Source organism: Falco punctatus (genome assembly GCF_963210335.1).
Source record: "Falco punctatus genome assembly, chromosome: 15".
Taxonomy (NCBI): Eukaryota; Metazoa; Chordata; class Aves; order Falconiformes; family Falconidae; genus Falco; species Falco punctatus.
The window spans coordinates 2,126,893-2,138,623 of NC_137595.1; the positions used below are offsets into that span (position 1 = coordinate 2,126,893).

The following is an 11,731-nucleotide window of genomic DNA, read 5'->3' on the forward strand; positions in this document are numbered from 1 at the left end:
AAAATCCCTGTGACATTGTTAGGAAGTTCTCCCTGAGGTGCTGTGTGGATGATGGAGCGAGACTCTCTGCTTTCCCTCCCTGCCCTTTATCCAGCAAAACCAAGCTGTATAACCCAGAGAGCTTCCCTCCAACAAACAGCTGGTGAAGGAAAAGTGGACCTTTCACACTGATAAGCTTATACAGCACCTCTGATGATCTTCTTGAAGGCCGGTGTCCCTAAAGAGCTCCCCAGTAACACTCCATGTCATTCCCAGTGGATGGATTTGCTGTAAAATGGGGAGGAAATTACCATCTAGGAAATGTCTCAGAACAGGGACAACCACAGACAACAGCGGTTCCTGTGAAAGTGTCTACACAGTCCTCTAGAAAAAGCAAAAAATAAAAGGTGTGAGGGAACTGAGGGGAACAGCTGAGGCTGTTTCCACAGCCCACCCACAGCACGGAGATACTCAAATTATCACCAACTCAGGCTGCAAAGGCCAAGCCGAACAGGCAGAGCGGTACATGCTGGGCACACCACTGCCACGCTCCCGCATGCCGCACGCTCCATGCAGTGGCCAGCTGCACAAAGGTGACAGTCCTGCAGAAAGGGTCGGGAAAGGCACCCCCTCCTCTGCTGCCTGCGGAACAAGCATTCCCTGAGTGCAGCGTTGCCATGTCCAAAAGGACAGACCGCAAATAAGAACAGAAACAAAACAGTCCTCATTTCAGTAGCAGATTATGTTGCTCAGCATTAATTTAAGAAAGAGACAGAGCTCTTGTTCAGAAGATTACAAGTCCAAGCCCTGTTTTCCCCCCTAATGCTGGAAAAGCTGTAATTTTAGCTTCTAAATGCTGACCTCAAGCTTACCCCTGAGAGTCCTGTGTAGGTATGAGCTGTGCATTCACTCTCTGACTCACTCCTAAGGACCATAACTCAAACCAACCCCAAGATGCTGTACTATAGAGTTGACTTGTTTGGAAAATTAAGTTTCTGGGAGATTCAAGATGATGCACTCAAAAAGCCTAGAAAGCGAGGAAGATCTACTCAAAACACATTATTTACGCCCCACAGCAGTGGTCAAAGATCCCTTTCCCTAGGTACAGATTTCAGCTGCTGGAATCTTCTCCTTTTCCTGTTTGTTCTGTCAATATCTGGGTATATTAATAAGAACTTGTTCTGCCCCTCTCTGTAGAAGTGAAACATAGTGAGTTTGCACCAACAGATGTGTGAAGGATTGCGGAGCAGAGCTGTAGACAGAGCAGATGCAGACATCTGCAAAGGTCTATGTCTGCTGGAGGTCCTCACAATGAAAAGGGCTGGTGGAGTTTTGGACCCTGCTGAGTTGGGAGAAAGGGAGGGCAGAAAATATACAGTCTTAAGCTTGCTATTTAAGACAGTGATTTTAACCTCTACAAAATGGGCACATTTCACAGCAAAGCATAGTGCCATTCCTGTTTTTTTTTCCTCTGGAAAATGTCACTTCACTTAAAAGTAGTGTTTAACACAGCCGGCTGTTCGTGGATTTGATTCTGAAGTTTAACTTCCATACAAAAACAACAGGACACGCACACCTAAAACATTGGGGCAAGCAAAGAGTCGGGTGGTTTCTCTTCAGGATCACTGTGCATGTGTTTTCCCAGAATACTTCACTGTCCAGTACCTAAGAAACTCCTGTGCTAGCTTTTCTCTGCCTGGGGGATTTTGACCAATATAAATATTGTAGAGGACTTAACAACATGCATGTTTTGCACTGTTTGTTCTTTTATGTATCTGTGTTGTATGTGTGTGCATGTGTGTGTATAATGAAAAAGGAAAGTTTTTTCTGGAAAACAGTATGTGTGAGTGTGCTTATTTACTCTGACTTCTATAAATATATATATCAACTGCAATAATATTTAAATTTAAGTTCTGTAGATCTCAAACTGAGTACATCCAGCACACATGGAGAATTTCCTGGAAACCATAAGCATGGGAAACCAGTCATTCCTTTTTCTCGTTTCATACAAATCCTCCCAGCTGCTTCTGAGGCAGTGCATCATTAACCTCAACTGTCTCTGCAGTCACGGAATGCTTTCTTGGAACTTACTCACTAGATCACTTCTGAGATTCAGCATCCTAAGACCACAACAGACAGATAAGACCAAAGCAGTTGCCACTGAACATATTCAATAAATTTGTTTCTCCCAGTTCCCATCTCTCTCTCCAGCACAGGATGACAAAGACAGAACCTGCGCTGCCAAAACACCTTCTGTCTTCACTTGTGCCTTCCACAACTGCCCTTCCCTTCAGCATGCATGTCTGCAGTCCCTCTTTCACCCTCACATTTTCTGTTTCCCATGCCTTGCTGGAAGGAGTTTGTTTACTCTTGTAATCTGTTACTGTTATCTGTTGTGATCTGTTTACTGTTCCTACTGTAACACACACTCAGCCCAAAGAGGAAGAGAGGGCAGGTATCTTCTCTAAGGGAAAAAGAAAACCTCTTTCTAGACTTGGTGTTTTGGATGTTACACATTAATTTCAAACTCAACCATAGCACAAAATTTGTGTCCTCACGCTAATGGTAGAAAATTAATCTTTTGACCACTGGAAGGACTATGCTGCTTCCAAAGCTGGCATCAAGCTGTGTTATCTCTGGAAGTGAGATGGCAGAAAAGCCATCTCGGCAAAAGTGAGCATTGAGATCTTACACAAGGAGTCTGAGAACCACATGGCACACTTGAACAATGCAAAGTTAGCAGCAGATACACAGTGGAGGTGTTATTTCATGTACTAAATCAATACGAGCTGCATTAGGGAGTAGGTTAAAGTGCTTTAAATAGAGGTGTCCCATGGCACAGCATCGGATCAGCACACAGGTATCACAGGGAGGATTGCTTTCCACTGCACAGATGTAGTCTTGGGTTGGGAAATATTTTCACAAATTTTACACAGGTCCCAGGGAAAAAAATTATCCTATGTTCTAACAGTGGCATCCTGTCATTTATCAATATTACCGATTCTAGCTTGCTCTGTCACTGTCCATACCAGTTTTGTGCAGTACCTGTGTAGTAATGCACTCACAACCTGGGCTAAAAAAACCACACCACAATAAAGCCCTGTGTAAGCATAGGGCATGATTCAGCAATGTCAAATGCTGACCACGCTGCTCCAGATAAGGCAATATAGACATTTAGCAAAAAAAATTTGTTATAAACAGCATGATCAGCACCGCTCATACAGAGCTTGAGTGTACAGCAGAGATTCACTCACACAGCTGTAGAGCTATCAGAGAGAAAGAAAGTTTCCTGCATGTGAACAATATCAAGTATGCAAAATTACTTCTTAAAATCAGTATAAATCCAGGCATTTAGCTACCTGACTGCAACCATACCCAGGAAGTAATCTGAGGTGACCTTAATTCATTTTCAGGTTTGTGCAGGAAAAGGGGTTCAGATACACCGGAGAACAAATTTCAGCCTCAAGTCCAACAATCACATCCTGCTAAATGTTCTTCTAGCAGTAGTATCTGGAGAAGGCATTTTCTGTTTCTGGTCATTGGTTATGCTGGTTTTGCTACTGGCAGTGGTCACTTGGCATGTGTAACAGCTAGGAGGCCACAGAAAGAGGGGCCAAGGGTTCCTATTAAAATTCCTTCGCTAAAGATTTTACATTGCAAATTATATAATTTGAAGTGCATCTTCCCTTAGTGTTGCTCATGAGAGTAATTTTTCCTTTTCCAACCCCTCTCCCATTTGCATGTGTGAAACAACACATACCTGCATGGTAGAACCAACCCAATTCAAGAGAAAGGGGAATATTGGCAAGACCCGTTTGTCATGAAGTTGGTACAGCCATAAATACGGCTGCTGTTTGGCAGTTCAGATGCCTATCTTGTTCCCATATATTATCTCATCATTACAAACCAGTGTAGCAGCTAGGGATCACAGGTGGAAACGAGGATAGGGGAGATCCACATAAGATGCTGTTATGCAGCAGTCACTCATATTCCCAAATATTTATTCTACAACTCCCCCATTAAATATAACCCATGTTGGTTAATTGATACTCTCTGAAACCATTGTTCACAATTCAATTGTCCCTCTTTTTCAAGAGGTGGAGGAGAAAAACTGATTTCAGAGGCTGCTGCCTGCTCTTCTGCCCACACCCCTCTTGTTCTTCCACTGCCCTTGAGCTGTGCAACAACTGCTTAGGAGGTCACATTGTCTACCAGATCACTGCAGTGATGTGGTTTAAAAATAACTCTTATTTCCACCACCTCCCCCCGAAAATGGGTGTTTATTTTTAACCTGGATCATTTAACCAGGTTCCTGTTAAGAGCTCTATACCATCAATGGTTGTGCTGGCACAACTGAGGGGAGGGTGTCTGTGGGGGTAAACCAACAGGATCTCTTAAAGCCAGCTTTGCAGCTCAGGTCAGCACACCAGAGCTCCTCTCCCAGAATAAAGGGTAGATGTGTAGTGGAGATGGATTTTGATTTCCATGTGAAGTCTTAAATACAACACCTGAACGCTGAAACTCCCTAGCTGATAAGACTAGCACCTCATCCTTAGAAGTCAGCACAAAGGCAGCATACCTGTAGTTCAAACCAAATTATCAATGGTGATTCAAACACTATTTCACTGTTCAATATAGAAATTAACCCATTGGATACGTCGTTTTGCTACATAATCTAGCTGGCTGCATACACACCGCAGCAAATAATCACCTTCCTTTGACAGCTTGACTCATACTCCATTTTTATTTAGTTATCTTAATCTGTTTGGGTTTGCACTCCAGCTCTCACATCAGGGTATTTTCTGCTGATATAGCAACACGACCTTGGAAAAGAGCTAAACAATACTGTTAAACGCATCCTTTGTGGTTATCAGGAAGCCTGCAGCTGAGGGGGGAGTTATCACTTCTGTTAGACAAAGCAGAATGGTTTGAGTGTATGGATCAGTCACAAGGCCAAAGAGGAGAAAAATAAAAATAAGAATCAGAATAACCACTCTCAAGCAGTGAGAACAATTGCCCGAGTTCTCGAGGAGTCCTTGTATGTGACAGACTGCCATGGCCTTGAGCTGGACTTTGATATAAAAACTGCAGAACTGGACATTTTGGCTATTTAGGGCTTTTCAAAAATCACATGTGGATTTGTCTGACACCAAAACCTCAGACACTGTGTGATCTAACATTTTAGTGAAGGGCCCAGGTATGTGCTACAGTAAGAAACTCACAATGAGTAAGGTCCTTTAGAAGTAAAATAAAGGGTAAACAAACTTACATAGTTAGCAAACTATGAACTCATAACAGACCCTTCAGTACTTCAGTCACAGAGTTAAACCAATGTAAGCCTGCCAGAAGCAGGAGTAAGTGTCATGCTGTAGTAGGCTACTAAATAAGTTTCTAATTGTACCTTCTGCTAAGGCCATCCATCTTTTTCCACATTGATGAGATCTACAGAACAAGAAGTTGTATTAGAGTGAGAGACTTGCTACTCATTTTAAGGGGCATGGTCGAGCATAATTCAAGACTGACAGCAACAATTCATGTTGTCGGTGCCTGAATAGCTGCCACAGCAACGCCTAGTGTACACTAATGCAGAGGAGAAAGCTCACATGTAGGGGAACCGGCGCTCTGAACCATATGCCTGCCAGGCAAGGTGACAAGTCATTAGATCCAAACACCTCTTGATGACTCTGATAACTGAAAAAAGGTCACATCTGGTTACTTCTACATAACTTCTAAGTGAACTGAAGAAACAGCTTAAAAAAACAAGTCAGACTTGCTGCCTTCCAGCTCCACTACGCACAGACTGACCCAGGCTTTACTGCACACCTGGGTGTAAGACATGGGAGTGCTTGAAGTGATGCATGCCCTGCACTGCTCAGCTGCTGCTCTCCTGCAAGGCACCAGACTCCCTAACCTGCTTCAGAGCACATGGTAAGACAAAACCACCAGAAATGCTGTAAAGGTTTTCTCATCTTTACAGGCGATGGCCAGAAAGCATGCCCTTGCTGTATCCCAGCCGGTATCCGACTGCACACAATGCTTTAAAGAGCCAAAAGGGCAGAAGAGTAAGCAGTGAGCACAGTAAGGAGTCCAAGATAATCCTGCACGTATGTAACTCAAGGAACTAATTTAGTGACTTCTAGGAGTAGCTCGTACTACAGAGGAGGGTAAGGATATGGGAGGAGGAAGGCTGAGGGAGAGGAAAGAGAAAGAGGTTGTGTGCTGGAATTGGAACATGAACTTCCCCAAATAACATACAGGCTTGAATCTTCCACAGGATTTTACATCCACTTGCCAAGCTGGCTAGATGCCAGCCAGCTTACACCTGAAATCCCTGTCCCTGCCTCAGTACAGCACTGTGCTCCAGGTTTAATAAATCCCAGCTCTCGGCAGGGGTTGCTGGCCAAGGAACAACGCTGAGCTAACACGTCCCTGCTGTTTCCATTCGGGGCTTGGCTTGCACCTGGCCAGCCCAGAGCATGAGCAGAGACAGCCCACACCAACTGCAAAAGCACCCAACTTCAATACCTCAGGTGCTTTTCAAAAAGTTTTGCAATGCAATGGTTTTTTGATTACAAACAGGTTGTGTTTTGTTTTGTTTTTTTTTTTAACAAGAACAAGCTGGAAACTAGTTTTGCAAACAAGTTTTGTCATCTTAGGCTGGAGGTTTTATCATCTTCAGCATCTCAGACTGGAGGAGGAAAGAAAATCACAACCCACTGCCAAAGCAACTTCTTGCCCATGAGTCACCAGTTTGACTCAGCCTGGTGGGACAGGAGCCATCTGACAACAATAGAAAACTGGCAGTTTACATCCGAGTTAAACAAGCTCACGCACCCTAAAAATAAAGCCTGCTAAGCTGCTGAACTTGTATTTTCCTACCAAATTTCCTGCTAAGCGGTTCCAACCATCATTTGACCACATACTGCCTCACTGATAGACCTTCTTGGTTTATTGTAGACAGAGGTGTAATTAGTAAGGAAGCAGGGAATTCCTGTTGATGTTTTTTTGGAGGGGGAAATAGGAGGAAAGAACAGATGAGACAAAAAGAATTATGAGTGACGTGCACATTTTCCTGGCATCAGAGTTGCTTCAGAGTAAGCAACGCTATGAAACACACCTCCTTCCTCTGCATGTGTCTCTCCTTTCCTTCCCTTCATAAAGTATGCTTTAAATAAAGAAACATCTGCAGAAACTCTGTAGCAGATGAGCCCTAATGAGGCAAAGATAAATGTAAGTATCTGAGGCGTGCACAGAGGTGTAGGATACCGAAGGTCTTTGTGGGAAATGGGTGCCAAGTTACTTGAGCTGCAGATTAGAATTGGCAGGGATTTCAGGGAGCCGAATGCCTGGCCCCGGCACTGGGAAAACACGCTGCAGTACAGAGCCATGGGAAGGACTCACAGGAAAGCACACGGCTGGAGGATCGCGGTACAAAAAGGACATCTCAGTAAAAAAGGAAATGCTACAAACTAATCTACACAGCAGATGGATGGAACAAGTTCCTGATTACATAAAGAAATTTGTGGTGTGTGGAGTTAACAGCTACAGCTGGAATTACCCTTCTGTTCAACAGTGACTTGTCTTATGCGTGGGAGCTCTCAGAAGTAGGTCCTGCCTATCTTTGTATCTTTCTGTCTGTGTTAGGGAGGGAGAATCCAAGGCAAGAGTTCCCATCCTGACAAGGGATTTGTTTGGGAAATAAGAGCTGTTATGGGTACCAGTCTCAGACAAGGGTGCTCTCTGGATGCTTTGCAGGAAAGGACATGGCCTGTGCTCCTAATGGATGTGTTTAATGCTTTTCACTATAGAAGCAGTCTACATATAAACAGTACAATTGCCCTGACTCATGCAGTGCTTCTTAGCTGTACCATCTCACCATTAAAAATCATCTTTATCTGGCAATGGTGAGCAACACCAGAGTCATCTGTGCTTCAAATGGGAAATTTAAGCAAACACTGTGGGGGGATCTGTGAGCCAACAGTGCTTTTTTCAGCAGCCATTGCAGGCAGTATTTTCACACCTCTTTCCTGGACTGCTCTTTCCCTTGCTCTTCTGCTAAATTTTTCACCAGGGGAAGATGGGTAACACAGGTGATTTAAAGCAGTTCCTCATAAAACTTGCTCAGTTTCATAGCCCAAGCTCCAGCAGTAAAATTTCATCTGGTAAGGCTAAACAGACAGTTGCAGCTGGAGCAGGGTGAGACCAATGGCTAGAACAGGATATATTTTTTGCTGGCTTTGTCTCACTTGACTGCTACAGAAAGAAACCTAAGGGCTCTAGGCAAGGAGCAGAGATCAAATTTACTTCCTCTGCAAAGCAGAGTTTAAAGTGAAAGAGCATATTCCACAGCATGCTCTCATGAAAACATATCAAGTGTATTTTTACTCTCCTTTACCCCCCCTCCTTTCTTTCTTTTTGCAATAGCCTATGCATGGCTGCTCTGGATAGGTACCAGAGACTGGGCCTGGTATCTGTATCATTGATGTTGCACTGGATAGGCTGAGCCACATCACAAACTTTCAGAGATATGTTAAAGGACACATTCACAGGAAGAATTCAACCAGTTAATTTTTAATGTGCTTGGCCCCACATGCAAAGCCAGGGGCTCTGAGAAGCCTACAGGCACCTTATAGAGCTGATGAAAGCTGCACAGCTCAGCTTTATAACACTAAGCCAGAACTGTGAGGTGCTCATCAATAGAGTCGGATTGTGCAGCTCAAGGTCACATCTTACTTTGCACGGAACAGCATAGTCTGATTGCAGCCTCACACCATGGAAAAAGTCCTCCCATCTCAGTAATTTCACAGGACTAAAGAAAATAATTCTTACAAATCCTCCATCTCCCCAGTCATTTTTGTAATGACGAAGCTCAGTGAAAGCATAGCATTTCACACAATTCCAGACCTCAAGAAGCAATTGGCTAAAACCAAGTGATCACAGTGATTGCCAGGTTGCCAGTTAGTTTCCCAGGAAAAAAAGCTGGTGGTAGATAGCAAGTTTCAGATTCATGCTCTTTTGTTCACACTGGGAACACAAGAAGCCAGTGAGGAAGGAAGGTCCATCCCCATATGGAAACAAATGTTTTAACTAAGGAAACAGAAGATAATTTGAAATACAAAGGCATGCAGGTAATTCAGAAGCTGAATGACTGTGTTCACTAGCAAGCTCCAGTGGTATTTTGGAGACTATCCTAAAAAAGGCTATTTGTTCCTAGCACCGTAGCGACAACGGAAAATAGGTTCGGTTTAGCTCCTCTTGTACTGCAGCCAGGCTTGCTGTCTTATGTCATCAGCAGGAAATCAGGCAAGGAATTTTGATTACAAGTGATCACTGCTGAAGATGTGTATTCAGATAAAAAGACTTTTAATCCAGTTCCTTTTGTTTGTTGATTCATAGTCAAACTGTAATCCTGCGCATATGGCCTGGCAAGTTTGAATTTCCATAGCTTCCCCACTGGCCCCACCCCCACCTCTTTTTAAGCTAGCTTTAGGATAGTGGGGAAAGGTCATTATTTAAATACCTTATTACTATTACTTCTGCAGGAAATCTGATGCTGAACACACAAGAACAACTGGGCTTATTTTTAAGCTTGATCTATTTAAAAGTAAGAACTCATTCAATGTGAAAATCCTTCATTTTAGGATCTGCAAATTCTTGGTCTGCTCTCCCCTGGTGGCCTATATATCCATACATCACTTAAAACATGTTCCTAATGGAAGAGGCAAGCTTTCGAGTGAAGATATAGGGCAAGAGACAAAGGAGGCTTTCTTTTCAGGGGTGTATACTTCGGAGAATCATGCAGAAACATTTTTAATCTTCTCTGTTGTAGTCCCTAATGTTGAAGCAGTTATCTTTTATAGTCACACCGACTGACAGAGGAAGACACAGAACAGATTGCTGACACAGAACCTAACCTCCCTTTAAACAGTCTGGATTTTCTCCATTAGCTGGACTGGCATTTATACTGTTTATTTAGAAATATACAGAAAAGAACAAAACCTGCCCAGCACGCTGCATACCATCTGTTTGCTTCTGAACAAGTACACCCCCATCAGTGGCTTCAGCTCAGAGGTGTGACACAGGTAGGACTGATGCTGACCCTAAATGCAACTTTCAGAGAGCTCTGTGAAGACCTTCCTCCAGCCATCCCCCAAAACCCAAGGGAAAAAAAAGAAATTGGCCTTTAGGAGCTCTCTGCTGAGCTGGTTCTGAGCTATTATGGACTTGGAAGAAGCCAGACCTAGCTCAGGGGTCATGCCAAGGTTCCTGTTCTCTGCATACTATATTTCTGTATCAGAATTGGAGCTGTTTGTATAGGGTGTTCTTCCCTAAGTATGGAAATGAGACAGACAGTTTTTCCTTAAAACAACAAAAACCCCAGACACTCACCGAATTGCACAGTCAAACCAACAAAACAAGGCGTAATATCCAGAGTCTGCAAATATCCTGCAGTCTGGACACCTGAAGCAGCAAACCACCACATGCACTAGCACAGGGGCTTCATGCATGAGTGCTTCCATGGCCTACATGTTGACAGCATTGTTCTTCCTCTCTAAAAGCTCAACACTTAAGTAAAACCTACCAGTGGGAAGGAGGCAGCTGGTCATTACTTGACTGTGAATATCCAGGTGTGCTGGGTTTCACTTCAGGTGGCCAGTCATCCTACCATGACCAGCATGCCTGCCCATGTGATGCTAAACCACTGCTGACACATTTCATGTTAGAACTGCTGGGACAACAGCTGTGCAATTATTTCAAAATATCAAGAATTTAGTTTATAGGCAATGTCAATATTTCTCTTTGGTCTTTGAAGCTCTGGTGCACATTTAAATAAGAGCTGAGGTTAGGGTACCTGGCTGGTCCAGGGCCATTTCTAAGCACACTCCCCTGTGCCTTCCCCTGTTCTCTTGAGTGTCACTGGGATGGCTCATTAGACACCATGATAAACAAAACCACAAAGCATCCCATCTCAGAGTAAATATCTAGAACATGAAACATCTTTTTCTTTCATCTTTCAAGAACAATAAAAACATGGTGTACCCAAAAGAGGGGTTTGCATACTCAACAGCTAGGCACCGACTCCTTACCTCTGATCCAAAGGCACAATGCTCAGTAAGAAGCAGGATGTAATCATGGGGATGACACTGGCTGGTGACTGTGGGCAGATGATATTCCTCGCACGTTGCAGGACTGATGATACAGGATCAGGTATGAGGGTGATCCCAACACTTTTCTGCCTTTCATCTGGAGGGAGACCCTGAAGAGGAATGCATTCATTAGCAGCCTGCATTTCCACACTTGCCACGTTGCTGATACAGAGTTGTCACCCACCCTTAGGCAGGTCCTGCTTACAGAGTCTTTTGCCACTTTTAAAGGTAAAATCAGCCCTAGTACTGGCTTTGCAGCCATCTACCTGCCCTTGGAAGTCCACCTGGATGTTGCCCAGCAGCTGTTGCTCCCCAAACGCAAGTCCTCAACTTACCCCTTAGCTTGATTTTACCCAGTGAAATGTGTTACCCTGCATTAAAGAATCAGCACTGAGGTTGGGATCAGCTAATATGGGTTGGTTAAATGGCTTGAATGCTTCTACCTAATTAAAAAGTAGAGGAGAGAGATAGAGCTCAGAGCCCTCCCCTGACCCCAGGGAAATTAAGGATGCAAGGAAAAAAAAAAGAGAGATGAAAAGGGGACATGCAGACAACTGGGAAAGAGACATGAAGGGGCAAGATAGGCTCGGACAAACAAAAAAAAA

The 11,731-nt window shown here is 43.7% G+C and overlaps 1 protein-coding gene across 1 annotated transcript in view; it reads right to left on the reverse strand.

Moving 5' to 3' along the window:
* Positions 1-11,171, reverse strand: part of CYSLTR1 (cysteinyl leukotriene receptor 1) — a 117,459-nt gene extending 106,288 nt beyond the window's left edge. The window contains exon 1 of the mRNA XM_080366355.1: positions 11,067-11,171. Coding sequence (XP_080222481.1) covers positions 11,067-11,113 — 47 coding nt within the window. The 5' untranslated portion in view covers positions 11,114-11,171. The remainder of the gene's footprint in view (positions 1-11,066) is intronic.
* Between the last annotated feature and the right edge of the window lie 560 nt (positions 11,172-11,731).